The sequence below is a fragment of the Heterobasidion irregulare genome, assembly GCF_000320585.1.
Source record: "Heterobasidion irregulare TC 32-1 unplaced genomic scaffold scaffold_08, whole genome shotgun sequence".
Taxonomy (NCBI): domain Eukaryota; kingdom Fungi; phylum Basidiomycota; class Agaricomycetes; order Russulales; family Bondarzewiaceae; genus Heterobasidion; species Heterobasidion irregulare.
Window position 1 is genome coordinate 494,400 of NW_009258204.1, and position 27,914 is coordinate 522,313.

A 27,914-nucleotide genomic window follows, 5' to 3' on the forward strand; every position below is an offset into this window, starting at 1 on the left:
CAAACATGCGCGCATCCTTCATGCCTAGCTGGGACCATTCGAACGCCTCCACTTTCTGGTTCATATCCAATCACCACTCTAGTTATGGTTTTGTCTATGTTATAAGATTTGATGAGCAAAGTAAAGGTGACCCACTTTTGATTTTACCGCCCTGTTTACTGCAATGGAAACCTAGGACCTTTCCCAAGGTAGTGCTAATCTAACCTGTTCGTTAAGTTGTGAGGTCAGGATATCCGTTGTAGTATTTCTACTATCAGCGTTTATGAAGAGACAATCAACTGACCTGGGCTATCTGAAGGTCTACTTGTTTCGCAAAGTGGTTGCTGAATGATATCATCGCCTCTGCAGCCAGCTGGCAACATACGCCGCATGGTCCCGCCTTCTCGATAGATGGATACAAGATCCTCAACGCAGTAACAGTTGTGGAGGCAGGTGTTTTTGTCAACCCCTCTCGTGCTCGCTCCATGTAGCTGGTCCACCACTCTCGCGCCAGCCAGTCCTCCCCGTTGGCAACACGAACAGTTTTTTTGTCGCATCTGCAATTTTCGGTATTGGCTTTTGCCCAATTCCAAATCTCGTCGCTCCTGCGCTCGATCCATGAGAATTCGGTGGCCAGACTGCTCGCTTTATCCGCACACTTGCGATGATACTGCCAAAGGCAATACAAGGCACGGCCATCCACCTCCTGCATTTCCGTGCTCAGATCTTCCAAGCTCATCGGTCTGTTAAGGCATTGGAGAGCTGCGATGCGTGCTTCCTCTTCTAGGTGGTGCTTACAAGCGATGCCATAAGCTGTAGCAGGGTAGGCCGCCAAGGCTGGAGACCGAGCGAAAAATTGGCTGCTTGCTTGGTATGCACGATCCATATCATACTTCTTGGCTGCAGCTGCCAGAAGTAGGACTTCGGGAATCGTGAATACAGGGTACTCCTCCAACGGGTAGCACAGCTTCAGAAGACTGGCAAGTGTACTTTTGTCTTCGGATACGGGTATGACATGGAGCGCTTGTTCTATAGATGTAGCTGTAGATGCGGTATCGCTCTTGGGCTGTGGGATGGAGAACATGTCTCGAAAGAATGGAGATGCCTTCGATAGGATGACTTTGTACACATGGAATCGAAACCCGTCAGATGAGCGTAGGATGATATCGGCATCTGCGTCGTCGAACGGTGGCCCGAAGTCGGAATCATCAGCAGCAGGAGTAAGGAGGGAAGTCATTTCCGAGCCCATGAGGGGAGAAGGGACGACGAACGATTCGAAGGACCTCCCCCGGTGAAGCTGCGGCTCGCGCCGGCAAAGGCCGGGCAAGGCCGGGCACCCTGCGGATTCTTTTTCTTCCACACTTTCGTACGTTTTTAGAGCGTCCACCGTCCACGCCGTGCGGCACAGCTACAGCTCCTATTCTTATGGAACCGAGTGTGGTATGCGAGGAATCAAACGTACCACAGTCGTACCACACGACTGCCTCGCCATCATGCTTGCACCGATGGAGCAATACTGGCACCGCGGATTCAATGATAGCACCCGTGTCTAGCAGCTAAGATCAACGCGGCTTGATGTTTGGAACGCTCGGTACAGCGACTTATTTGTGGACGTCTGCATTCGTTAGCTGGCTGAGCATGGTACTCCACCATTGTCTGTGGACTGCTTGTTGCTCATCCGTCGGATGCCCTTTGGCCTCCTGACATGGATCTACTGATCAATGTAACTTATAACTTTCGCCATATCGCCGCTTACACAGAGATCCTCCATGTGCTTCAGCCGCTTCGATTTGGGTGCCTTTGTCGGCTTGCGGCATTGCGAGCTCTGCCGTCAAAAACGGAATGCCATTCTCTAGGCTTGCTGGACGCGTGATTGAAAGGATATAAGGTGGCGACGTCTTTAAAGATCTAACACGAGACTCAATCGTCTAGACCTTATCGTCGCCGTTGCCGTCGTCTTTGGGTGAACTGATCACAAGATGCGCGACAAGATACTTCGCTATCTATACCTTGCGTCCTCTGTTCTGGTATTTGGTCTAGCGCATCCCAATGACTCTCCGCTCTCAACCCTCTCAAGTACTCTTTGGAGACGCGAAGACCAATGCTCACTTGCACAGAACTGGCCTCGGGGGCCTGGAAATCTCTTGGAATCGCAGCCGCCAGGCGACGAGCTCAAGGCAATGTTAGATCAGGTCGATCCGAGGCGCGTTCAAACCATAATTGAGAAACTCGTGTCCTTCGGCACAAGACATACGGCATCCAGTCAAGTGCGTTGTGTCCTTTTTGATGTGATCAGGTCTGACTGAGTGAGTTTTATGATGCACAGACCGATCCAAACACAGGCATCGGAGCTGCGAGGGACTGGATCGCCGGACAGATGAGAGAGTTTGCGAGTGGCAGCGCTGGGAGGTTCGCTATGCCCGACATTCGTCTATATAGATTTTAGTGCTAACATCTCTCTCAGAATGACAGTTTCGGTCCCATCATACATCCAAGCACCGGTGTCTGGCGAGTTTATAAGTAGCGTCAATATTAGCAACATTGTGGCCAGACTCGAAGGAACCACAGACCCGAACCGTGTCTAGTGCATACTTCACTCTATACTGCATAAATAGTCCCCCTGATCCTGCATTCTCGACAGCGTTGTCTCTGGACACTACGACTCGCGTAACACCAATATACTTGACTCAACTGGTGATGCACCAGGTGCCGACGACGACGCGAGTGGTGTCGCAGTGTCTATGGAACTCGCCCGTATCATGGCCACGCATGAAACAGCAGCTACGATTCTCTTCGTTGCTGTAGCTGGAGAAGAACAAGGTCTCTATGGCTCAACATTCCTCGCCCAGTCTCTGCGCAGCGCGGGCGCCGATGTGCAAGCAGCGTTTACGAATGATATCGTGGGGAGCTCGACCGCGGACGACGGCTCTAAGGACCCTTTCAGCATCCGGCTGTTTGCACAGGGTATTCCGTCGAACGAAACTGCAGCACAGGTGCAGGCAAGAGCGACAATTGGGGGTGAGAACGATTCGCCAGCGAGACAGATTGGAAGGTTTGTGTCAGAGGTGGCGAGTAATAGTGCAACAAATATGACTGGTGAGTCTCATAGATGCGCACCTTGTTTCTGCTCACATCTCATGGGATGATAGTCCGTGTGATTTATCGTCTTGATAGGTATCTCAGAGGTGGAGACCACAAGCCATTCCTTGCATTGGGCTACCCAGGAGCCCGTTTCACAGGCAAGTTTTCATCGTTTAGTGTTGTTTACGAGAATCCATTTTTTTCTGACCCCAAAATCTTCTGAAGAACCACATGAAAATTTCGCGCACCAGCATCAAAATGTACGAGTCGAAGACGGCGTGCAATTCGGAGACCTAATCGAATTCTGCGACTTCGACTTCATCGCACGCGTTGCGCGTGTCAACCTGGCGACGATGTTCTCGCTTGCGTCTGCGCCGGGCACGCCCAAGAATGTCACTGTCGACAACTCGGTGCTGACAAACAACTCGACGCTGCGGTGGGCGCTTGGGGAGGATTCGGGACTCGCGGGATACGAGATTTTGTGGCGGGCGACAGACGAGCCTTTTTGGACGCATGTCATCGCGGTTGGGCTTGTTAGCAGCGCCACAGTTGAGCTGTCGAAGGACAACGCGATTTTTGGAGTGAGGGCGGTAGGGCAGAACGGATTCAGGAGCCCTGCAACGTTCCCATTTCCTGGATAACTGTCATAGGATCGGAGCGCTGGTGTAAGTTACGAGCGATATTGATGTTGAATATTAACAGAAATTGCCAGCACTCCTTTACCACTCGTGCTGAAAACCATATCTGTCATAGTGAAGCAAGACAAGGCCGGCAGCAAGGCCGGCAGAATTCTCGAGCATCTATTCTACACTACTGCAAGTCACCTCGCACGATCGTGAACTCCACAACAGCTCTTCAGTAACCTCATCAATTCAAAATATGTGATTACAATAGTCCAGAGTCCAGACATGTGACTAGAAAGGCGACACATGAAATCCGCCAGAGAGCCTAGGAGCGCGATCCGAATTCTTATTGAATTGTTGTCAAGCCTAAATCATACTCTGCTAGGTGCAGTAGCCACAGATACGAGTACATTCACTAAGCGCCCACCTAAAGCCTGCCAATAAATATATCAGAGTCGGTCTGATTTACAAGTTCAATTCCTTCAGCCGGTACCGATCCTGAGTCATATGCCAGAAGCTATGAGTGCAATGTTATGAGATGATAGGTTATCATAGTGATGGAATGAACACCCACATGAGCCTTTGTTCAAAGGATTTCCAAGCTTGAAGAGCCGCAGAGGAGGTTGCCAAAGTCGCACGAATAGTCTCTTGCGCAATGATCAACTCATCTTTGATCTCAGCAAGCACTTGCATGTGGTCCTTTTTCTCGACCGCTGCACGCAGATGGACGTAGGTCGCTGTCTCTCCGCCAAGCTCCTCTTTGTAAAACCTGAATTGACGCATATAGTTCAATCAGCAACATATACCTTAGGTGAAAAAGAAAGTGAGACAAACGATAAAAGATCATTCGACAAATTGATCCAGATTATCATGTCTGGTACCGCCTCGATGTACTCCACAATGCTAACACCAAGTCTCTTCGGAAAGATCATGTGTGCATAACCTTCACCGATCCCACAGAGCTCGCGTAGATACAAAGGAAAACGATCCGCCTTGCGAATCAAGGGCAGATGTTTGGTCTGCGGTTCGAGGGCGGTGCCGGTGATGAACTCCAAGGCCGATGAATATATAAAGTCGGCAGTGAACGGCTCATATAAATCGTAAAAGCGAGCGAAGACAGCGGGAAGGGCGTCGAGCACCGGGTCTAATTGAGGTTGATGACGGAGAAGCCGTCCCTTGAAGGCAATAAGAGGTGCTGCATTGATAGGCGCTAGTTCGTCGACGTATAATAGATACCTGCAGATGTGTTAGCAAGCTCGTTCAATCCGCGTTCTGATCAGGGCTGCTTACCAATGGTATAGCGCGATGGCCGTTTTTTCTTCGAAGTTGTAGTGTGGAAAAACGCACTGTAGGTGCTCAAGGTCACATTTGGAAAATGGGGATAGATGAGTGCTTACTTCGACATAATTAATAGCCAGATGTGCAAGCCTCTCAAGCTCTACACAACGCGTACCACGTGCATCCATTTCGGCCTGCATCACGACTTTCAGTTGTTCATTGGTGCTCGGCGCTGCTGGAGGGGTGTAGGTCATGTCGGTCAAGAAGCTTCTGAAAACGGGGGCTAGTGTACCACTGTAAGGTTGATGCCAGGACTCCAGATAATTTAACGTACCAAGGCGGGAAGATAAATCACCCGCAGAGACACTTGGCACGTTGTGGGCGTCGAAAGGCTCAGTCACTGCCATAGTCGCGACCTTATGTGGAGGTGAGGTAGGTACAAAATAGAGAGGTCTCAAGAGTGGATGCTGAGGGTGGCCCGAGGTTTGAAGTCCAGCAACGGGCGGTCTTAAGTAGAAAGACGAAAGAAGACTCTTGAATCTCCTTGCGTGTTAGGCTAACGACGGGTGCATTCTGGCAAGGGTGAGTGACGTACACATTATCCCCCTTGAGCTACCATATGAGAACCTTATCTCAATACCGGCGAGAGCTTGCGCCATTTCATGGCGAACGCCACATAATCTCTTCGTACCGCATGTGGCGAGTGCTTGCGAGGATGAATTCTATCATATAAGAATCAGTAACACGACAGTATTTCAAGCGATATGGTACTGGTCTCACATTGGATGTATTGTCTCGCCGAGAGGTCAATATCGAAGGTGGAGAAGCCTTGACGCTGGGACGGTCAAGATGTTGTGTAATCAGCATACCAGATTGAACGTAAAATACGACACTTTTCAGGAGAGATGCCTGATGGAACTAAAACAACAGCTAGTGCCTTTCCGAAAGACAACATGCAAGCATCACGACCCTAGAAAGGAGGCGTTGATTAGCGCGAGCCTCATGTAGCTCCGATGAGACTGTGGGTCAATTAGAATTGATCAGCTGAGCTGAATAGTTAGGATCAATGAGGCCGAAAAGGTGTAGCATCAAGGTACTTCAATCACAATCTTGCAGTCGAGACACGAAATGCGCTGAGATGCTCATCGACCCCTGTGGATATCTGGCGCTCCGCTACATTCCGGACTTCGGTCCTTCCGCAGACGAAAGACTTGATTTGCCGGTGCGGTCCGCAGTGCCTGGAAGCGAAAGGTACCCGAGGATGTCTGTCGAATAACAATATGGGTTTAACGTGAATTCATTTCCAAATTTTCGTGAATATTACCAGCATAGGCATCGGAGGCATCAGCAGAGGCCGACTGCAAGCCTTCAGGCAGTCAATTTGTGAATACCAGCACTCAAAAGTGTAACCAGATACGCCGGCGAGCACTGGTACAGGCTTAGCGCGAGCGCAGTGCGAGCGCTCGGCGTTGGGGGGACGGAAGATGGCTCAGAAACGAGATTACGCGAGGCAGAAAATGCATACACAGGACCTGTACACAAGGCCCGGATCACGCACATGATAAAGAGAGGCAAACCGACACAGGAAAAGAAACAGAGCCACTGGGCGTCTCTCGAGCGAGGATCAGCAAGTGAAAGGCCTACCATACGCACGATGCGACGATAGCGAAGTCAGATTGATATGACTCTCCCGGCAGCAGTGCGGTAGAGCGGAAGCGCAATCCCAAGGCCGAAAGCCTGACAGTGCCAGTGAAGGCTTTCGAGTGGCAGCGAATAATAGTAAGGGCGAAGAGGCGCAGTGAAGCGCTCGCCTGTAAGTGAGCATGCGCATATCACCGAGAGCTACTGTCAAACGGCAACCTAAGAATCGGAAGGTTATGAGACCTGACGTCAGGATTATTCTTGCGGTTGAACCCTGGAGCGGCGCATTCATCATGCATGATAAATTGTCGTATCCAGGAAAGCTGTGGACTATAGTTCATAATCCACAAGCGCCCGGTTGAGACAGTTGACTACTATACTGTTCTCATTGTGATTGTGTACATGACACTGCAGACATGCATAACTTAGTGAAGGAACAATGGGCTGGAGACATCTAAAAAAAGCTACTCAATGTATGCTTTGAGATTCGATAGCCTTGTAAAATGGACTGTCGGAGACTGTTATACCCCGTAATTGTGATCTCATATCTCGAGCTTTGACAGACTTCCAATTGCTCTCATTACATTAGATAGGATATCGATCCGAAGAATGATACGGACAGACCTGTATTAAATGGCGCGCAGGGGCACGCCAAGTCTAGAGTCCAGAGCGTTGTCGTCGACAGAAGATGGTATCTCATGCATTCAAACCGCCAAGACCATGACGTGTGGGTTGCGAGCAGCGCCGACTGCAAGCTCAGAGGAACGCATGTGCTGCTGGGACTCGCCGAAGCCAAATAAGCGCGCAACAACGAACAAAGGGGCGATGATAGATACAAAATCCAGCCAAAGAAGCCTTCTTCCATGAAGAGTGTCCGCCGCATGGTGTCGGGATCGCCCGCGCACGTCGCAAAGTGAGTTTGAGAACAGAGAGTGCATCTAGGTCGGAGTTTTTCGAAACATACTGGAGTAATCACTCCCTCTCCCTTTCTTTGCTTTCTGCACGAGTAGTCGCTGAACCATCTCTTCTATCACAAAAAGCGGTCGGTTAGAACAAATTCGATAGCGCACTGTAGCAGGAGCCTGTGCGTCCAGATGTGTAGTTTCCACCAGCGTTCGGAAACCGCCGCGCAGATCCTGAGGACCACGCGGATTTAAACACCGCCACTACATGTTCTCACGGGTTTCGAATCAACCATAAAGAGCCCAGGCCCAGCCCGACTCTTTAAAACGCCCGAGGGACAGCAACAAAATACAGGCATAGGGTCTTTCATATTCTCCACGATTCCCTCTATGTTCCACCATCTATTATCATTCGTATCTGTAGTTTTTCAGCTCAGCATCAAGGGTAAGTGGTAAACTGATCTCCGACTTTGACTCCCTCAGCTACAAGTCCAAGTCTCGCAGCTTGTAGCGGTCCTGAGACAGATGCCAGAAACTGTGTGAAGGAGGCGGTCAATCGCGACAGCGCAATGGCGAATAAGGACAGGCTCACATGTAGCCTTGCTCAAAGGATTTCCAGGTACGAAGAGCCGCAGGGCAGGCGACCAGCGTCGCATGGATGATCTCTTGCGATGAAAGCAGCTCATCTTTCACCTCCGCGAGCACTTGGATCGCGTCTTTGTTCTCAACCAATGCTCGCAGACAGACATAGGTGGCAGTCTCTCCGGCGAGCTCTTCTTTGTAGAACCTAGACGGCCTTCACAATCAGCGACCCGAATCTTCGGCGCGAAAGTGAGCTACGGACGACAGAAGATCATTCGACACGTTCAGCCAGCGGCACATTTCTGGTATGACCTTGATGTATTCCAGGACGTTGATACCGAGCCGCATGGGGAAGACGAGGTGGGAAAATCCTTCTGCTATGCCCGTGAGCTCACGCAGGTACCACGGAAACTGCTTCGCGGTGCGGTCGAGGGTCAACGCTTTGATCTGTGGTTCGAAGGCGGTGCCCGTGAGAAACTCTAGCGAGGATGAGAGAATGAGGTTTGCGCAATGCGGCTGGAAGATGTCGTAGAGCTGAATGAAGACGTCACTGAGGGCGTCGAGGACCGGATCCAGTTGGGGTTGCCGGCGGAGAAACCGCTCTTGGAAAGCAAGAAGCGGCTCCGCGTCAGTGGACACTAGTCCGTCAAGGTATACCATATACCTGCAGAACATATGCTTCAAGGCACTACGCTCGATCCAAAAATTGACTACTTACCAATGGTACAATGCGACGATCTTTTTCTCTTTGAAATCGTAGTATGGATAGGACAACTGTGAGCGCAAGCACGATTCAGTCAACTTCTGTGAAAGCACAGTCCACAGGATGCACCGACCTCCACAAAATCGGCGCTAGCGCGTAACAGCCGTTCTAGCTGCGAAGAAGCGATGTCTCGTGCTTCCATTTCGGCGTGCATAGCGGCTACCAACTGCTCATTGGTGCCGGTTGCAGTCGGAGGCTCGTACGCCGTGCCGGCCAAGAAAGATTTGAGAATAGGTGCTAGCAGACCGTCAGTAAAAGAAACATGATAAATCCTGTTTTTGTCTCGACATACCAAGGTTCACAGATAGGGATTCAGCAGAGGCACAAGGTACGAGCGCATTCGAGGAAAGAGATTCCGGTGGTACAGTCATAGTCGTCCTTAAACGTTCGATCTGAGGAGACAAGGAGAGAGAAAGTCGAGACGACAAGGAGGTGTCAAAACTGATTCGAAGTAGAACCAACGAACCACCTTATAAACGAAAGGCCCATAGCCGCCATGTTTCACCCAGACCATTCAAGCTGGACGGGTCTGCTTGCATATAGCCACCAGTGGTACTAACACAGTATAATTAGGTCCCATCATGAAACGAAACGCACACCTTACAACTCCACTCGGTGTACGACCTTCCTTTCGCACCCTATCAACAACGGAATAGACGATGTCTGACAATTCGTTCACCATCAAAGAGTTTCCGGTGCCATGTATTCTTGCTGTCGCTGAGAGCGTGTGCACATGGCCGCCTCGTACCGAGAACGCCGAGGTCCTGCTATATAACCGCAAAATAGTGCATCTTAGTAGAGATGAGCTTCAGGAATTGGCACTAACATAAGAAATCAGCGCAGATCCATCACTGCCTTGTGTACATGACCTGACCTTGGCAAGCGGTTGGAATCTTGAATCTGGCCTACCTCGCGCGAAGCTGTATGGCAAAGTCGCATCCCGAGCCAACCCACTTCGACGATGCGCTCGTCGACTTGCCGACCATCGAAATGCAGCAGACGGGGGCGGCTTTGGTAAGCGCAGAGGACGAAGGGGCGCCTGGTTGCAAGCACGCATGCATATCTCAACAGGAACCGCCGTCAGACGTCAACTCACGAGTCGGAAAAATTGTGGAATCTGACGTCGATGTCCCTGTCCCGCTTGAATACTGGCAGCGCACCGAATACGTACGTTCGACCGTCGGATTCAGGAAAGTTGCGAGCTGCGGTTCGCATTTCACATGCGCACCCGTTTGGGACATCCGTGTACACTTGCAGACATGGGAAACTCAGCCCAGAACATTCGGGTTGAATTTTGTTTTTTGGAAAACGCTACTCAATGTATGCCCCGAGATTCGATAGCCTTGTATAATGGGTTCTCGGATGCTACACGCCGCGATCGTGATCCCTCCCCGTGCTTCGAAAGGCTGCAGATCGCTCTCATCAAAATAGATAGGATGCCGGTCCGAGGAACGATGGGGACAGATATGCACAGAACGCAAGGGAGGCGCCGAGTCTAGACTCTAGAGCGTCGTCGACAAAAGATGGTCGTTCCTAATGGACTCAAGCTCGTACTGGGCTTCGTTCAACGGCAGTACGCGCATGGCCCAGACGGGTCGGCATGGCTCTTATACACTGATCTTTGTTTAGCCAGGAACGAGGGACTGCGCCAATTTGTGAGATCTACAGGTACAAGCGAATGAGAAGTACACAGCTGGGACGACCCGTTGAGGCGCAGGGATCATGACGCGTGAGCTGCGGCCGATCGGACGAATGCGTGAGCTGCTGCTGAATCTGGATGAGCGCGCGACGACGAACGAGGGGGCGACGATAGGTACAGCACGCAGTCCCAGAAGCCTTCTTCAACGGAGAATGCCTGCCCCATGATATCGGGATGGCCCGCACGCGTCGCACAAGAGGTTCTGGGACCAGAGGGGGCACCTACGTCGAGGTGTCGGGGGCCAGATATCAGTACGCCGTGAGAAGCGCACGCCGTTCCTGTGTCGGGCTCCGGCGGGCTGCACGTTCTTGGTTTCGTGAGGAGACACGGTGTAGTGAACAGCAGTGCCTGTCACGTCTTCCCAGCAAACCGAGGACGAATGCCCTGTTGGCGCTGCGGATCCACAAAGACTGCAGCGAAGCACTCGTCTGCACACATGACCGGCACATGCGCGCTCTCGGTCCGAGGAACAGAAGATGGGCGAACGGCTAGCAGACCCTCAACCCGACGCGACACGATTGGTGGTTACGCAGCGAGGACGACTGCCCTTGTGTGGGCGTTGAGGCCGCAGCGAGGCGCCGACAGGAACACATGGCTGGCGAACGCGCCCGCCCAGTCTGGCAAGCGCAGAACGCGCGCACGGCCGGCAGGCTTCCCTCGGTCCAACGACGCGATGCGGCGCGATTGATATTAAGTGGCAGGGTCCCCGTCGAGAAGCCCGAGAAGGCGCTGTCTCGTTGGAATGCGATCCCGAGGGAAAATCCACGAAGCACGGCAGGGCGCGTGGGCGGGCACGGCGAGGGGATGCGGGCCAGGTCAGGTCAGCTGCTGGTCACGGGCCACCGAGGGCGCGACGAGTGCGAAGAAGTGAAGCGAGCTTCGAAGGACTGTCTGAGTCCGGGCTCGAGTTAGAAGCCGAAGCCGAAGCCGAAGTCGACGAGTGCCTTCGGTGCTGGTCTGCTGTGGGTTTCGATCGAGACCGACCAAGTAAGTATCTGTAAGTATCTTCTGGGCAGACTCGGCAGCGAGACTAGGTTTCGACGGCCGCGGCGTGGCACAAAGCTCGTCGCCCAAATGAAAGCCTGGCTCGCCCTCGTGCGATAATTGCGGGGCATGACTTGCCGCTTCTGGCCAGCGAAGGCGCGAGCGGACGAACGGAGGTCGCGGGGTCGCTGCGGCAGCGGGCGGGAAGTGCGGAGCTTGTTGCCTGGATGCTGGCTTGCGTTCGCGGTTGCAGAGCGTGGCTTGCCAGCCGTAGCTTGAGCGACTGACGGGCAGCAGCGGACAGCGGACAAACCAAGATCGAAGGGTCGCGGCGGCGGAGGGCGAAAACGGGGACCCCTGGTGGATCACCAGTTCTCCTTCCTAATCGAATCGAGGCAAAATTCTGCCCTTATTTGGAAACTGGCTCAGATCCATTGCACCGTCAGACTCTCGCGCCTCGTCGTGCTCACCATACTCGGCCTCGGAAGCCTCCGCCGTATCCCTTGGAAATTTTCTGCCGCCTCTTGACCGGTACAATTCAAGAACAAATTTCAACATTTAGCATTCGAATGATGAATGATGTGCAGATTATACAAGGCCGAGCACCCGCGTCAACTGCGCGCGAGCCAGCCTCCATATGCGGTTGAACTGTGCCTAACTAGTGGGGAGGCGACCCACCAGGGGTACTGCATCTGACTCACAGGTGGGTTCATGATATGAGTATCGCGGTGTCTTCGGACGCGTGGACTGACAGGTGCTTGCATGGGGGTGCATCACGTGATGCGGGGTTGGGGCTGGTTGGAGATGACTCCTCGGAAGCCGACCTGCGTCTCGATGCGGGGTAGCCGAGCGCCTGCGGGCGTAGAGTGGGCGAGAATAGAATGCCGGATCGAGGGTCGCAAGTGGGTCGCAGAGGGTCGCAGTCCTGTGGCGCAGCTCATGAAAGGGGAGCGGTTCCCATAATCGCAGGCCGCCGAAGCTTTAAGCTCGAAACGCGCGCTGAAATGTACGACAGACCGCAGTGTGTGACTGTGGGCACTTGTCAGGCGTGAGTCAGTTTGTATTGGTGGCGCCGGCGAGGGCGGGAACGAAGCACTGGCAGTCGTTGGCAAATAAGTAAGTCGAGTGCTTGCAGAATTGGAAGGCTTGGAGGTGGAGGCTTCGCGCGCGGCTGGGCGCGGACGCGTGCCGCGATAGGCTCGGATCGTCCCGTCGTCCCGCCATCATGGATCAAGGTATCAAGGGACCATCTGCGTCTGCATCTGCCTGCATCAGGCATTAGCATCGGGGATGCCGTTCGGCGCGCGGCCCAACGTTGGCGCGTGTTCCGAGGCGTCGAGATCCGGCGCCGTCGTCGTTGGCTGCGAGCGTGAACACGAAACAGTGTCCGCGAGCTGAGGTGCATGCGCATTTCATTGATATATGATATACGATCAATTGGGGATTGGTCTATTGCTCGGCACGGCCTCGCTGGCAGGGCCTGCCGATGGGAGATGGATGTCGTCACCGGGGTCTCGAGACGGTCTGTGGATTGGCAACACGCGAGACGCGAGGCGGAGCCGGCCATATGATTGCTGTGCCAGCGAACGCAGGCCGAGCTGGGCCTGGAGAGAAGCGAGGAGAAGCGCCATGTGTGCGTCGACGGCGGACGGGCCCACGGCGCTGGGGTGCGCAGGTGCGCGCGAAACGCCATGGCAGCGTGATAAGTCGAGCGTGATGCCGTGCGCCACTCGGCGCGTCGCGAGCAGCTGTGCGACTCGGGCATGGGTGGATACACAGAGGCTAGCGGCGAGTCACGCGGGCTGCGTGCACGGTGCGGTGATTGCACAGCGGCCGGAGGTGTGCGACGGCGTTGGGGCGAGTCGAATGATATTGGTGATGCGGGGGAATCACGGGCGTGGAGTGCGGGGTAAGCGTCAAGTGATGCACGGACGGCCACGTCTGCGCTGCAGGCTGAAACAGGACGCGCCGAGCGCAGGGCCCCCGCCCGCAGAAAATGGGCGGGAAGCGGCCGAAAACAGCATCGAAAATGACGAAAAGGGGCCCGAAAAAGAGAAGAAAAGAAAAAAAAAGGGCGGGCCGGGAGTGTTCCGAGAAGACCCGAGCTCCTTCCGAATGCGACGGTCACGGTCCGTCGGCGGTCGCCCTGAACACTGGCCACCACCTCTCCTCTCTCTCTCCACAACATCCTCCTCGTTCCCCTCCACCGTCGTCGCCGTCGCACACGTCGTCGACAGCCCTCGCCCCCCGGTGCACACTCCCCCTCTCGGCCCGCAGCGATCACACCCCTCGCCCACCGCCGGTTTTTTCCACGATAGACCGCGATTGTCTGTTTTTAGCCTCCCGGGCTTTATCCTGCAGCCCACCCCAGTTTGCTCGCTTTCTTCCTTCCCCGAAGTTCTTGTCTAGACTGCGGTCGACAGCGTCATCGCCGTCTATCCTCTCCATCCCTTTTCTCAGTCCCATCCCAATTTCTCCGTCCGAGTCGCCCAGCGCGTCTCGCACACATCCCTTATGGCCAACTACCTCCCCCTCCTCCTCGTCTCCGTCACAACCAACGCAATACCCGACGACACCTCCGTATCCACCCAGCCTCGCGGCCAGGTCGACTACCTCTCCCATGAATGGCGCGAAGAGGACGTGTGGCGTTCCTGGCGCAACATGACTCGCCAGAAAAACGAAATCGCAAACGGCGCCCGCCTCGAAAACGCAAGTTGGCGCACCTGGTGGAAGCAGAGAAATAAGCTCAAGACGATAAGTCCGGAGACTTTGAACTGGTGCGCTTTTTCTCCCTCCGCCTCGCCTCCGTCCCCTTTTATCCTCTCCCTGGCCACCGTTATCGTCGCCTCGAGGGGCACACGTCCTCCATTTATCGCCCATGTCCGGGGCGTTGTGCTCACGCCGCTCTTCCCATGCAGGCTCAAAGACTCGGACGTCACCTGGCTCTATGGGCCTCTCCATACCGCCCTCGACTGGTCGCCCCCGCCCAAACCCAAACCAGACCCGACGACCGTCGATAAGGAGAAGACGGTGCAAGACCGCCTCGGTCTCAGCACAGACTCGCAGGGATACAATATCCCGGGCAAGAAGCCCATCCTCAAGCACCGCAGTATCAGCGACCTCCTCACCAGTGCCCTCCCCAACCTCAATCAAACAGACGATGCCTCTGACGATCTCGGCACTATTGACGAGGACGACGAGGAAGACGAGGCTGAGCTCATCCGTCCTCACCTGATGCACACCAAGAGCGACACCAACATCTCTCGCTACCGCAACAACCCCTTCCGCAAGGACTCTCCGCCGCGCATAATCGCTCCTGTTCTCACCAGCCCCTACGAAGACATCGGTGCGTATCCGGCTGTCCTCTCACCGCCCGTCATGGGCGAGCGCTCCGGCTCGAGTGATTCGGCGCGGGACACGACCGGCGGAAGCTCTCAGGACTTGAACGAGAAGGGCCCCGGGGGCAAGAAGAAGCACATCAGTTTCAACACCTTTGTCGAACAGTGCATCGCCATCGACTCCCCACAGAACGGGAAAGCAAACGGCCGGCGGAAGCCTGCGACCCCGCGCATGTACGACGACGGTTCCGATGACGGGTCAGTCTCTTTTTTCGTGGCTGCCTTCCGTCCCCGCGTCGTTTACGGTCTGCACGCTGATGATGACAAACTCCTGGATACCCCGGCGTATCGTAGATACGACCCGGATTCCGAAGTCGGCTCGTACGACGACGGACTCGACGAACCTTCGCTCTTCTCTGAGGGCCACGCCGGCTCGGACACGGAAGACGATGATGAAGACGATGACGATGACATCCTCGAGATGCGCACCGCATCCTCGCGCTCCCGATCATCATCCTCTTCGCGCTCGCCCGGCCTCTACGCGCACGCGCACTCGCAGCGCCTGCGGCCCAACGCCCGCCCGATGCTCGTCCGCGCCAACTCGTCGGACAAGGAGCACATGACCATCGCGCCCATAGCGCCGACGATGCTCAAGACGACCGGCGTCGGCAACCACGCGGGGCTCCCGCACGGCACGCACGCCACCGCACACGTCAACCTCGTGTACGTGCCCTCGCTTGGTGGCAGCTACGGAGCCTCGCGCCGGTCTAGCTCGAGCGCCGGCGTCGGAGTCGGTATCGGCCTGGGCGTCGGTCTGGGCGCGGCAGCTGTAGCCGGCAGCGCAGAGGACGTGTACAGACACCGCGAGGCGCGGTTCAGCGTCGGCGCGGGCAGTGGCTCGCGCTCCGGCTCGCATTCGCATTCGGGTTCCGGCTCGCGATCGCCGTCGGACTGCGCGTCGCCTGTGCCCGCGGCGGAGGCGCTGCCGCCGCCTATACCATATGCGCGATCGCCTGCCGCTGCGGCGGCGGTCCTGGATGAAGTTGAGCAGGATGCGCAGCAAGAAGAGACGTTTGATTATTTTGGAGGGGCAGGGATGGAGAAGGAGGTGAGGATAGACTCTGAGTTCGGCGCGGGCCTCGTGCGGTACGCGCAGGGCGGCGCGGAGAGCGTGCAGAGCGGGCGGAGTAGCGGGTTCGCAGAGGGCCATGCGCCGGAGGTGGTCGTCAACGATGAGGACGGGCCGAGCGAGGAGTTTAGGGAGCGTGAGCGGTCGAGGAGCCGGAGCAGGAGCCGATCGAGCTCGAGGTCACATAGTCGGTCCAAGTCGCGGACGCCGTCGCCCGCGGAGGTGACGCGCATCGTCGACACGCCGTCATCGTCATATCCGGTCGCCACGTCCACGTCCACGTCGACTGTTTTGTCTGCGTCCCCGTCGATATCCACTTCCGCCCCGCCCTCATCCTCCGTCCCTGTCCCACGATCAAGCTCATCGTCCCACCTTTTCACCGACACTGTCCTGCTCTCCCCGCCCGAACACGCGCCTCACCGTGGGCGCAGCGCCGCGTCGCGCAGTAGTGGAGGCGGCGAGGGCGTCCGAGGGCGCTCGGCGACGCGGAGTGCGTCGTCGTTCTCTGATCGCGACCGGTCGGGGTCGCGCGGGACGAGTTCGCCGCTGGGGAGCGTGAGTCCGACAGCGTCGAGCGCGGTGATCGGGCCTGGCGCTGGTCCCGGAATCGGGGCGCATTTCGTGTACCCACAGGGTCAGCAGCAGCAGCAGCCGCTGCAGGTGACCGTCGTGGGGCGTGGAAGGGCGTCGCGGCTTGGCGGGCGGGGGGCGAGCGGGAGCATGAGTCCGCCGAGCGGGGCGAGCCCTGTGATTGCCATTGCCAGGAGCGGGAGCTTGGATGCGAGTGCGGAGGGACTGTGGAGGGAGGAGATGGAGCAGCGGCAGTCGCTGGGCCTAGGGCTAGGTATCGGACAAGGGCAAGGGCAAGGGCAAAGCCAAGCCGGCCCGTCGTCCGCGCCTGTGCTCTCCGCGTCGATGAGCAGCGTGAGCACGATCTCGAGCTCTGGGTCCTCGACGGAGCACGAGATGTCCGCGCCCGCGTCCGCCGCGAGCGCGCGCAAGCGCGCGTCGGGCAAGATCCCGCTCGCGGTCCCGAGCCAGCCCGCGATCATGGAGGAAGAGGAGCAGGCGCGCTCGCGGCAGCCGACGCCGGCCAACTCGCCCGTGCGCGAGCTCAAGCTTAGGCCTGCGCGGCTCCCGGCCCCCGCCGCTGCCCCGTCTACCTCGGCTGCTTCGACGACTTCGGCGACGGCGACTGCGGTCCCGGCGGTGTCGTCGCCCACGCACGGTCAGAGCAAGCGCGCGTCGCAGGTCGGCGGCCGTCCGACGAGTCCGGCTGTTGCGCGTGAGGAGCAGGCGCAGGCGGGGACGCTCGTCGGGCGCGCGGCGGAGATCGTGAGCAGTGCGCGGGGGCTGTGGGGCTCGTTTTGGCATGGTGGCAGCAGTAGCAGTAACAGTAGTAACAGCAGTAGTGCGGGTGCTTGAGGTGAGTTTGTCACTCTAGTTCGGAGATCGTGAGACTGACGCGTGTTCCGATTTTTTGATTTTTTTTCTGGTCGGGTGACAGATTCGATTTCTGGGGCTCTAGGGCTGTTGAGGGTGTCTGTCGTCCAGGCTAGTTATTTGCTTAATGCGTGGATATTCTCGGTCCGTGCTTGTTGTCTTTCTTTTCCTTTCTTACCCACCTCCCATCTCCCCTCTACTTGTCTTCTTTTGCTTCGTTCTTTATAATTGCATCTTGCGTGTTTCGCTAGCCTCGTCGAGCTCTTTCTCGAGCTTCCGCCCCAGGGCGTGTGGTATCGACTCGGCCAACGTTTGTTCATATCCTTCCTACTCATGCATACGTTCGTACATACATACATACACACATAGGCCTTTTATGTGCTTCTAATTCCCGGGGCTCAAGCAGCGCAGCTTGCAGGAGTCCCCGCCGGCTTCGGTGTTTCCCCTCGTTCCGTTCCCCGTCATCCCTTTTCGTTTCGTTGTGATGTTCCGGTTTCTCGATTTCTTTATGCCTTTTGAACTTCTCCGTTTTTTTTTGTTTTCGCTTTACTTCTTGCCTTTGTGCGAGCGACTGTCGAGAATTCGCCCTCGCCAATATACGATACGCTGCCGAGCGATACCTACGCGGTACGTACTGTATATACGCCGCGCTTGCCCGCGCGGGCTCGTGTTTCCCGTTCGCCTTTGCGTTCGCCGTGGTTGGTTCGGTGCACGGACACGTATATAGCATGCTCTTTGTTGTCGTCTGCTCTCTCTCGGGGCTCGTCTGGGCGTCGGGCTCGATCGCGTTCGTCGGAGCTGTGAATGGGTGGAGTAGGTGTGAGATGTAGGCGATGTACGCGGCGGGCGGTTTCGGCTGCGGTTCCAGGTTTCAGACCGCCTTAGGTTCTACCTCCGGATCGGTTTCTCCTGTTTGTTGTTTTCGTTTCGACGATACCTCGTTGTGTTCGACGAGCGGCGGTGTCTGTGTCCGCTCGTGCCTCGTGCTCCTTATTTAACATTGCTCGTATTCAGTGCTCAGTGCTCAGCATGATACGCATCTTTTCCCGTGATACATTCTTGTGCAGAAGGCAACATAGTATATATTCTATCGTCATCGTGTTCGTTTGGGTACATATGTGTAGGCTGACATGTTCATTTCGACTCGTGTGTATATGTGCGTGTGTACTTACTGTACGGCGACACCCTGTTTCCTCTCCGAGTCGTGGTCCGGCGAAGAAGAATCAGAAGTATATTCTATCACCATCCGTTGCGTTGGGCGTGTAGCATGTGGTAAGTGACTCCGGAAGGCGGTGGTGGCGATGGCCGATGGGCTGCTGGGCTCGAGGGTGCTGCAAATGCGTCCGCGCGATGGGACCGAGGCGAAGGGGCGAGAGCAAGGCGATGACGATGACGTCGGGCATATTCATGTGCGATCGTGTCGGCTGCTGAAACGGTATCGAGAGAAGAAAAAAAACACGCGAGCCGCTATCGGGTCTCCCACAGCAGGCTACGAGCGCGGTCGATTAGGGTCGATTGCATGAGACGAACTGCCCTGACTGGGCAACTGGTATCTGCGCACCTCGGTCCGCGTTCGTTCGCGATGATATCATGGTCGGGACAGCCGTCACGTCGGTTGCGATGCGCTGGAGTGCTGCCGTCCCTGTGGGCACGGTCAATCGAGGTCCTTCTGCCATCTAAGATGTTGGTCAGCTCACCGAAACTCGATCCAGTACACCGCTATCTGTGCCCTCGGTGTTCACAGAGTCCGGATTCATTGTACTACGTATCCACGCTGGCGTCGATGATCCGTCGGGCTAGAGCTGGCGATGCCCAGAGCTAGAATGTGTACAGGTGCACTATCGAGGGAGAAGTTCCGGTCGCCTGTGGGCCAGCGATAACGGCTCAGCAGGAGATATGAAAGCCGCACGGAGGGACTCACGTCTTCGATAGCGATGATAGTGTCTTCGCTGAGCATAAGAGACACGTCGTCATTGGCGGCAGCGCGTACATGCGGTGGCAGAAGTATCTCTTTGACGAGGAACGGCAGGTGCGACTGGACGCCGTGCTGCTTCCAGAACTCCACCTCCCACGTCGCGCTCGTCCCGACGTAGCCTTGGTCTGTCACTATCGTCCAGGCGTCCACGTCATCCGCCGCAACGGTCGCGCGCGCCTGCCTGAGTCTCGTCGGGTGGAAGTCGAAGACCCTGATCGCCCGCCTGCCGTTGGACGCGGTGATCGGTCGGGGGTATACGTACCGCATCCCGTAGACGTAGCACGCCCAGGTTGGCCACTCCGCTGTGTGCGGGAGCACCCGTGTGCCCTCGGGCCCCCACTCTTCCCACTCGACGTAGCGTCGTGGTGCCCTGGCCGTGCGGAGGAAGGGCCGAAAAACGTGCGTAGGAATGAACACGTCCACGCCAGCTGCCGCTTCCCCGCGTTGCCTGGAGAGCTCGACGAGAATAAGCCTGTCGCTGTGATCGATGCAGAAAGGCACGCGTAGTTCGGGATTCGGGGACGCGCGCGGGCCCGGGTCAGAGTTGATGACGATCTTGTCGAACGGAGAGAACGTCATGCGAGGAAGAGCGAAACCGCACATGTATGGACTGTTTTGCGCATCGATGAGCGCGGGCGACGTGTTTCGGTAATCATACACCATCAGGGACGGGCCTCCTGGAGCATTCGGTGGACGAAATAATAATCCGATTATGACGCGCCTATCGTCGAGGAACGCAAAGCACTGCAGCCCTTGTCCTTGCATGTTCTAGACCAGCCAGAGTAAGCGTTCTCAGCTTCTGGGGGGCTCAACGATATGATGGAAGCGAGAGTCACCATCTCGATTTCGCCCGCCTTCCAATTCCATATCACGAGGTGAGCTGACTGCGAACGTTCGTCGAGGAACAAGACACCGAGATGATCGCCGTTGACTTTGATAGAGTACGCCATATGGGGGATGCGCCGCGGAAAGGCGACTGGGAGGTTGATCACTCGAGGGCTTCTATGCGTTATATGTGCTTCGCCATTCGCAAGAAGAATCACATAGACGATACACACTGTGATACCATCGCTGGTTACGGGACAAAGCGGTTCAGATAGTCAGAAACAGGGGAGATAAGAAAAAAGACACACTTCAAACACTTCTGGATCAGCACAAGCAGGTCCTGGGATGGGTCCATGAAGAAGTCGGCAATAGTGTATTCGAATCCCACACCCCATTCGCGAAATTCAATGCCCCTTAGCCGGGAAGGAAGTTGCCTGAAACACAAGCTTCTGGCAGAGGTTCTCATTCCCAGAACCCCGCCGTAGAGGTCCCAGCACCTGGGTAGTCCTTCTAACAAGGGGAAAGCCATGTGCGCAGACCACTCGAGACTTCTCCAAGCTGACTGGTATCGGATCAAGGCACTCAGACGTCCTGCAGTAGAAAGAGGGCCAGCAATTCCATGGAGCATCCCAGACAAAGCAAGAGCGATCTGATATTGCAGAAGGGAGTGGCCCGTAACCACGTCTCGGAGGCGGCGGCACGTCTGATACAGATCAATTTGGAACTGGCTGTGAATTCATTAGTGTATCAATCAGACTTACCTTCTCGCAGGCAAGCAATGCACGGTAATCAAGATGTTGAAATATCTCGAGAATGAGTTCCGTCGGCAATGATTCCAGTTGGCAGACGTTTGAAACAAAGTAAAGACCCTTGGTCGAGATTACCGACGGCTGGGCCTTGTAAACGCTTGGCAGACACTCAAGAATGAGACTTGAGGCGAAGAAGGGCCTCATGCCTACGAGAGTCCCAGCGTCGGAAAATAGCAATGTGGGATTTAGTCTGTGATAATTGGCCGAAGCCGTGATGGAGAAACCTAAAAGAACTGAGCGGAGGAAAACCTCACGAGACGCGCTGAGCACGTGCATCAATACTTCGTAGCACATGACCGCTCCTGATTTTTGTGAGGATTCCTCGAGGATCTCTATGACGGCCCGCTTACCACCTTCCACATCACTCAATCTCGTGAAACAATGCCAGCTGGACATCATTTGCCCTTCGAATTTCGAAGGCCCCCGATCCCCATACTTGTACCATTTAAAGCCTCAATGCTTCACCGTTTACTATGAATCAATGAGTCTGATCATGTATTCTGCAACTTTCTACATGTCTCAAATAGCGACTCTATCAGTCTCCATACTCGCGTCCCGTCGCTTGAGCAAGGCGGAAACGTCCTGAAAGGCGAAGCATCATGCTATACGGCTTGAGCGGCCCGTTTCACTATTCTGGTTTCGCATGGTCCGACATCACCTGCTGGTCGTTGGACGTGGTCGCGCCATGGCATCCGCTATTTCATCGCAGAGAAGGGAAGCACGAGAGGGCTTTTTAAATAACGTTCACTGCTCGAATCACTGGCTGCCAGCATGTTGCTCTCAGTAACGATGCTACGCCGTGCTCTCGCTGCAGTCCTCTTGGCGCTTTCTGCTGCGTCCTCGACCGTGGCCAGCGATCTTGCGCGACGCAACTCTACCGGTCTTACCGACGCAGTCACCTGGGATCCTCATTCTCTTTCGATCTTCGGCCAGCGCGTGTTCATTCTATCAGCTGAAGTGCACCCTTGGAGGCAGCCAAACCCTGACCTCTGGGCCGACGTATTTGAAAAGATAAAAGCTAACGGGTTCAATACTGTTTCATTCTACGTGCATTGGGCATTGCATTATCCTACACCGGATACGAATGACGGTAAGGGAGACTGGCAGGAAGGAACGTACCGTGATTTGCAGAGATTTATTGATGAAGCCAAGAATGCGGGATTATGGATGATTGCGAGGTGCGATCCAGTTGCTTGCATTGCTCTGAACTTGCTTCCATCGACTGCATGCTGTTTTGTAGACCTGGTCCCTATATCAGTAAGTTTTTGTACTGTTATTGAGGGGCAACCGATGTACCTAATGTACCCTTCAAGATGCCGAAACCACAGGGGGCGGCTTTCCCGGCTGGGTGGGCAATATTGCAGGATCTCTGCGTACTGATAACATCAACTATACGCGAGGTGTGTGTATTTGCGAACAGAACATTGAACGACGAAGCGCCGATGCATTTATCACACCAGCTTGGAAGCCCTATATGATCGCAGTTTCACAGATTATCGCAAAAAATCAGATCACCAATGGTGGCCCCAGTAAGTTTTCAACATTCAGAGTCATATTTTATCAATACCGTTGTCTCATTCTTGTTTGCTACAGTTATACTGGTACAAGCAGAGAATGAGTTCAGTGCCGGAACAGGAAGGAGTGATTATATGCAGGACATTATCGACACGTACCGTGCCAACAGTATTGTCATTCGTGCGTCCGTTCTAAATTGAATTGAACCAACACTCATCATCGGAAGTGGAATAGCGACAACGCACAATGACCAGCACGCAGGCCAGGGTGGGAATTTCAGCCCAGACTTGCCCGGTAATGGTTCCGTCAACATCTACTGGTTAATTATGTTGATCTACTAGATGTATTGCTGTGTACTGAACTAGACTGGATGCAGCGGAGATTCCTACCCGCAGGGTACATCGCGTTGGAACCAGGTGCAGACTATCTATATGTCTGTCCACAAAAACGTTGCTCCAAGCAGCCCGCTATGTCTTGCTGAGGTACGAGCATTATCCGGAACGAGTAGTGCAGTTAATAGGGCCTGAAATACCACCTGCAGTTCGGAGGTGGCTGGCTTCTTGGTTGGGGATCTAAAGCTAGAGGCGGAACAGGGTATGAGGTTTTCGGTATGCATTGTAATGTTATTTCCGCATGTCGTATGTCGTAACGAATTCCCGACAGAAACCACGTTGGACAATGCCGACTACGGTACGAGACTCTTCACAATTATTTTTTTCACTCTGATTCGATAGGATCCCAGAGAATGTGTTCTACAAGGAAAACTAGTACGTATCAAGATGGATCCGTGGAAGCGAAACTGTTGATCATTCTCGCAGTGCACAAACGACGACGATTTTGAGTGAATATTTAGTAATTCTCCATTCGAATTTCTGAACACTCATTATCCTCTTTTAGATATCTACAGTCAGTCGTTAATTCTCATACCGACAAGGTCCTCCATTCTCATCGAAAGCCTATAGTGTTGTTTGGCGGTACGAACTGGGGCCAAACCGCTGAACCCACTGTCTATAGCAGTTACGATTACGGCGGCGGTGAATACTCTCTAATTGACAGTCGATATCATGTCTCAACTGTTGCCAGGTATCAACGAAAATCGTGTTGCGACACCCAAGATGAATGAGATGAGGCTCCAAGGTTCGTTTGTTGGAAATATCCTCCTTGTCTCTCAAACTGATGATGTTTTATAAATATGCAGGCCTTTTCCTCCGCGTTTCTCGCGACCTACTTGCAACGATTCAAATCAGTAACGGAACGAACTACACCACGTCGTCTCTAGTCCATACTGCTGAGCTGAAGAATCTGCAGTCGGGGGCAGGCTTCTACGTCTTGCGGCACAATGACGCTACGTGAGATGAGGAATGCCTTTTGTCATCGATATATATCCTAATAGAGTGGATCAGATCTACTGACTTGACAACCACTCAACTCAATATCACCACGTCTGAGGGAGCACTCTTGTTACCGGCGCAGGGCGTTATCACCCTCAACGGCCGTGACAGTAAGATACTTGTTACAGATTACGTTTTCGGACAGTCAGCGACGACCATCCTGTACTCCACTGCCGAGTGAGTCCTAATGGTTGTTTGACCGGCCGAAATGCTCACACCATTGACAGAATCTTGACTTGGACGACGTGAGTTAGTTTCGAACAAGCATCACACTCTCTGACCGATGCTTTCAGCATCGACGACATCGACTACATCATTTTCTACGCAGGACTAGGCGAGACCGGAGAAACCACATTCAAGTTCTCGTCCCAACCTCAAGTGTCCCTCAATGGGGCCTCGAATGTTACATCCACATACTCTGGAGGGATCTTGACTCTTGTTTACTCTCTCCAAGGCTCAAAGTTTGTCGATATCAACGCAAGTGGCAAGACGATCACCGTGGTGATTTTGGATAAACCTACTGCCAACACATGGCATGCTCCTATCATTCCTGGCTCAGGGAATTATGGATCTTTCTTTTCCTTTGGTACTAATCAAACGTGAGTTCATACCAATTCATTTACTGTATGCTCCTGCTGATTGTTCTATAGTATCCTTGCGAGCGGCCCGTATCTAATAAGGACTGCAGCCATTTCTGGCAATACTCTGCATCTGGTAGATTTCTTGGGTTGCCTTCATATTGTTATGCTTGGTCTAATATATGCGCAGACGGGAGATCTCAATGGTACAACTCCAATCGAATTCATCGCTCCTTCATCGGTGGACACTCTTTATTGGAATGGCCAAGTCCAGACAGTCACGCAGACTTCTCATCGATCTTTCACGGCAATTCTTGCAGTATCAGATACCCCCAAGCTCCCTACTCTTGGAAGTTGGAAAGTGCTGGGAAGGTTCGTCATGAGCCTGTTATTTATCGAGTGATCCCTCACTATCTTAAAGCCTTCCAGAGATTGATCCGGCGTTTGATGACTCTGATTTTGTCACTGCTGATCAGACAACAACGAACGTACGTGTTTCCTTTTACCTCAGAGAAGATATCTTACTTTTCTACAGTACACAAACCTTCCGCCCCTTTCTGGGACGCAGGTCCTTTATTCGCAACAATACGGGTTAGGATATGCATCATTTGGGATTGACATTCGATGCTGAAACTCTCTTCACAGGTTCTATGGTGGCAACATTATTTTCCGAGGCCATTTCAATGCATCTGGTGAAGAGACATCCATCAATCTGAGCGTCCAGGGCGGTTACGGCTTTGGATACTCCGCATTTTTGAACGGAGTTTTCCTCGGTTCAAACCAGGGCAATGCCTCCGTTAGCATGACCACTGACTCGTGGAAAATTCCTAGCTCGACCCTTCAGATCGGAAAGGATAATGTTGTCGTTGTAATACAAGGTAGGCGATCTGACACGTGTACAAGGCCACACTGAAGCTCATCGCATTTCTATAGATCATACGGGGTAAGCAACTAATATGGTCCAAAACGATAGAGCTAACACTTTGCTTGTGGAACATAGTATCATCGAAGCTTACAGTAAGTCCCAATGACGTACGTTTGCAGCTGCTGCTAACCTGCGAGCTAGTAAATGGTGGCAAGGAACCTCGTGGAATTCGCGGCTATTCTATCACTGGAGGTAATACCACATTTACGACCTGGAAGCTTCAAGGAAATCAGGTCAATATTCGTGTCAACCTCAATTTCAATTATGGTGAACTTAGTGCTTTGTAGGGAGGTGCTGCCCATGCCCCAGATGCTGTGAGGGGGTATTTGAACGAGGGCGGTTTGTACGCCGAAAGGATCGGTGCACATCTTCCCGGTTTCGACGACTCCAAGTGGGCAAGTGGTACACCGTTATCGGGTGGTGGTGTCCACGATGCCGGTGTCAACTTTTACAGGACGACATTCTCCTTTGTGAGCTGATCAGAAAAATACACTCGATCCACTCGGCTGACGGCTAGTTGTGTCAGGACGTTCCTCAAGGACTCGATGTTCCTCTGCGCCTATCGATCACTCCCAGCGACATCTCACAGAATTACCGCGTTCAAATCTACCTCAACGGTTGGCAACTCGGAAAGTACATCAACAACTTGGGGTGAGTCTCTCCTTGCTTTCACGCGAGAACTACGCTGATGGATTCCACACAAAAGGCCTCAGACTACATTCGTGCTTCCACCTGGGTAATGCTTTGTCAAGTCCTTTTCCATTCAGCAAGAGACTGATCACCATGCTTCCAGTATCCTGAAGCGTCAATCTGAGAACACCCTCGCATTGTCACTTTGGTCTCTCGATTCCTCGGGAGCAGCGCTTGCTGGCCTGGAGTTGATAGCGGATGGCGCATTCTCGACATCTCTGACCTTGTCGGATTATCTACTGGCTCCCGATTACGAGGGTGCTCAGCGACCCGCTGCTGAATATGTCGTTGCTATGTGATGTGCAACTGTGTTCTCTATATGTCGAGTAATCTTAACCGTGATCCGAGGTTGCGTACAATGGCATGCGATGAGTCGCTCGCTGAGGTGAAAGATGAATCGCTGCATCAAAGACCATACACACCACGACCCGAGGCTGCTCTGCATTGTACAAGCTAGCATGAGGCTAACAAAGCGAGTGACCAAAATGATATCAAAATGCACGGCCAATGAGCCCTAGGCTTGTAATTCTATCCTTGGCTGTTGGCCAAAAACTCATCGACAGCCACATTGAAAAATCTATGTTCCAAATCATATCATGGCCAACGTGGGGATCGAACCCTCTCACTTCGCTTTGCGATTAGGATTTACAGTGATGTTCAAGAGGGCTGTCGTCTCTCGGATGAGACTCTCGCGGTCCTGCAGACCCGACTCGAAGAACTCACGTCCGTCCCGCCTCCTCAACAAAAGCTGCTTTACAAGGGCAAGAAGCCTTCTCATGAAGAATCCACTACACTTCAGGACGCGGGTTTCAAGGATGGGATGAAGGTGCAGCTGCTGGGTGCGACGGCAGAGGAGTTGGGAGGGATGCGGAAAGTGGAGGACGAACAGAGGCGGCGAGAGAACATCATGCGGGAGCGCGCAGTGAAGGGGACCGTCAAGGTGCGTCTCGCGTGGATCTACGGTCTGGCCGTGAAGATGTTGAGGATCGGGATTGGCAACTGTAGGTGCGATCGACTGGTCCATCCGCGTTTACCTCCGCTCCCTCTGGGCGCTACCGGTTCCACCGCCTCGAGCCGCTTCAGCATCTGCCCAACCCTGCCTCTGCCCTTGCCACCCTCGAGCGCCTCTCCTCCGACCCCGCCATCTTGCACGTCATGAACAAGCACGAGTTCTCCGTCGGGCTGCTCACGGAGCTCGCGCCGCACGAGGACCCGCACTTGTTGGGATTGAACGTGAACGCGGGGCAGGCGATCAAGCTTCGGCTGCGGACGGACGCGTACGACGGGTTCAGGCCGTATCTCGAGGTGAGGAGGGTGCTGTGCCACGAGTTGACGCACAACAAGTGGGGCGACCACGATAACAACGTCCGTCCGTTTCCGTCTTCCCCTTCGTGTTCTGCGGACATCGCTGACGGCTCCCTTCCATCAGTTTAAGGAACTGAACTCACAGCTGAATCGCGAAGTCGTAGCGTTCGAGCGCGCTAAGAAAGAGGGCACGCACACTCTCGTCGACGGCCTCGGGGGGTATGAGCCCTCTTCGGAGCTCGAGGCTGAGGCGCGCACGTACGTGCTTGGCGGGTCCGGGATAGCACCATCTGGAAACGAGACGGTGGAGGATAGGAGGCGGCGGATGTTGGAAGCAACGATGAACCGGCTGAGGAAGGAGGAAGAAGAACTAGAGCACAGTTGTGGGACGGCCGCGGGTCCCGCTAGTGGAGAGGCTCATTGACTGTTGCCCTAGCAGTTGTAACCTGACAGACGTGT

At 54.3% G+C, this 27,914-nt stretch overlaps 11 protein-coding genes across 11 annotated transcripts; 4 read left to right on the forward strand and 7 right to left on the reverse strand.

Moving 5' to 3' along the window:
* Positions 1–274: 274 nt before the first annotated feature.
* HETIRDRAFT_324478 (uncharacterized protein) lies at positions 275–1,216 on the reverse strand (the record flags this gene model as incomplete). Its single annotated transcript, XM_009550715.1, has 1 exon — positions 275–1,216. One exon carries the CDS (start codon positions 1,214–1,216, stop codon positions 275–277), a length of 942 nt encoding a protein of 313 aa, XP_009549010.1.
* Positions 1,217–1,958: 742 nt separating this feature from the next.
* HETIRDRAFT_124577 (Metallo peptidase M28) lies at positions 1,959–3,701 on the forward strand (the record flags this gene model as incomplete). Its single annotated transcript, XM_009550716.1, has 7 exons — positions 1,959–2,006; positions 2,097–2,246; positions 2,306–2,388; positions 2,444–2,563; positions 2,621–3,075; positions 3,129–3,218; positions 3,286–3,701. The coding sequence occupies 7 exons, from the start codon at positions 1,959–1,961 to the stop codon at positions 3,699–3,701; spliced, it is 1,362 nt and encodes a 453-aa protein (XP_009549011.1).
* A 447-nt stretch (positions 3,702–4,148) lies between these two features.
* On the reverse strand, positions 4,149–5,368 carry cyc1 (putative terpene cyclase; the record flags this gene model as incomplete). Its single annotated transcript, XM_009550717.1, has 6 exons — positions 4,149–4,200; positions 4,258–4,452; positions 4,518–4,919; positions 4,974–5,029; positions 5,081–5,244; positions 5,296–5,368. The coding sequence occupies 6 exons, from the start codon at positions 5,366–5,368 to the stop codon at positions 4,149–4,151; spliced, it is 942 nt and encodes a 313-aa protein (XP_009549012.1).
* A 2,619-nt stretch (positions 5,369–7,987) lies between these two features.
* Positions 7,988–9,363, reverse strand: HETIRDRAFT_172256 (uncharacterized protein; the record flags this gene model as incomplete). Its single annotated transcript, XM_009550718.1, has 7 exons — positions 7,988–8,039; positions 8,097–8,291; positions 8,349–8,750; positions 8,805–8,860; positions 8,923–9,086; positions 9,142–9,241; positions 9,316–9,363. The coding sequence occupies 7 exons, from the start codon at positions 9,361–9,363 to the stop codon at positions 7,988–7,990; spliced, it is 1,017 nt and encodes a 338-aa protein (XP_009549013.1).
* Positions 9,364–9,773: 410 nt separating this feature from the next.
* Positions 9,774–11,236, forward strand: HETIRDRAFT_453301 (uncharacterized protein; the record flags this gene model as incomplete). The annotated part of the gene is made up of 3 exons (XM_009550719.1): positions 9,774–9,863; positions 9,921–10,016; positions 10,958–11,236. 3 exons carry the CDS (start codon positions 9,774–9,776, stop codon positions 11,234–11,236), a joined length of 465 nt encoding a protein of 154 aa, XP_009549014.1.
* Positions 11,237–11,456: 220 nt separating this feature from the next.
* On the reverse strand, positions 11,457–12,756 carry HETIRDRAFT_453302 (uncharacterized protein; the record flags this gene model as incomplete). The annotated part of the gene is made up of 4 exons (XM_009550720.1): positions 11,457–11,508; positions 11,567–11,913; positions 12,357–12,561; positions 12,629–12,756. 4 exons carry the CDS (start codon positions 12,754–12,756, stop codon positions 11,457–11,459), a joined length of 732 nt encoding a protein of 243 aa, XP_009549015.1.
* A 47-nt stretch (positions 12,757–12,803) lies between these two features.
* HETIRDRAFT_453303 (uncharacterized protein) lies at positions 12,804–13,163 on the reverse strand (the record flags this gene model as incomplete). Its single annotated transcript, XM_009550721.1, has 2 exons — positions 12,804–12,926; positions 12,996–13,163. The coding sequence occupies 2 exons, from the start codon at positions 13,161–13,163 to the stop codon at positions 12,804–12,806; spliced, it is 291 nt and encodes a 96-aa protein (XP_009549016.1).
* An 883-nt stretch (positions 13,164–14,046) lies between these two features.
* On the forward strand, positions 14,047–17,424 carry HETIRDRAFT_324683 (uncharacterized protein; the record flags this gene model as incomplete). Its single annotated transcript, XM_009550722.1, has 1 exon — positions 14,047–17,424. The coding sequence occupies one exon, from the start codon at positions 14,047–14,049 to the stop codon at positions 17,422–17,424; it is 3,378 nt and encodes a 1,125-aa protein (XP_009549017.1).
* A 311-nt stretch (positions 17,425–17,735) lies between these two features.
* On the reverse strand, positions 17,736–18,443 carry HETIRDRAFT_386884 (uncharacterized protein; the record flags this gene model as incomplete). The annotated part of the gene is made up of 2 exons (XM_009550723.1): positions 17,736–18,240; positions 18,335–18,443. The coding sequence occupies 2 exons, from the start codon at positions 18,441–18,443 to the stop codon at positions 17,774–17,776; spliced, it is 576 nt and encodes a 191-aa protein (XP_009549018.1). The 3' UTR covers positions 17,736–17,773.
* A 905-nt stretch (positions 18,444–19,348) lies between these two features.
* HETIRDRAFT_217867 (uncharacterized protein) lies at positions 19,349–21,081 on the reverse strand (the record flags this gene model as incomplete). The annotated part of the gene is made up of 4 exons (XM_009550724.1): positions 19,349–20,185; positions 20,254–20,488; positions 20,560–20,945; positions 21,004–21,081. Coding segments are annotated over 4 exons (1,536 nt in total), but the record flags the coding sequence as incomplete, so codon positions are not given.
* Positions 21,082–21,822: 741 nt separating this feature from the next.
* HETIRDRAFT_104072 (glycoside hydrolase family 35 protein) lies at positions 21,823–27,879 on the forward strand (the record flags this gene model as incomplete). The annotated part of the gene is made up of 33 exons (XM_009550725.1): positions 21,823–22,229; positions 22,292–22,308; positions 22,365–22,451; positions 22,512–22,580; positions 22,645–22,746; positions 22,801–22,885; positions 22,943–23,048; positions 23,108–23,174; positions 23,230–23,256; positions 23,309–23,333; positions 23,385–23,407; positions 23,464–23,472; positions 23,529–23,600; positions 23,650–23,703; positions 23,765–23,915; positions 23,970–24,134; positions 24,185–24,202; positions 24,251–24,556; positions 24,608–24,671; positions 24,726–24,907; positions 24,957–25,023; positions 25,071–25,126; positions 25,181–25,413; positions 25,469–25,478; positions 25,536–25,552; positions 25,602–25,693; positions 25,748–25,930; positions 25,987–26,111; positions 26,167–26,196; positions 26,254–26,445; positions 26,793–27,090; positions 27,156–27,515; positions 27,580–27,879. 33 exons carry the CDS (start codon positions 21,823–21,825, stop codon positions 27,877–27,879), a joined length of 3,999 nt encoding a protein of 1,332 aa, XP_009549020.1.
* Between the last annotated feature and the right edge of the window lie 35 nt (positions 27,880–27,914).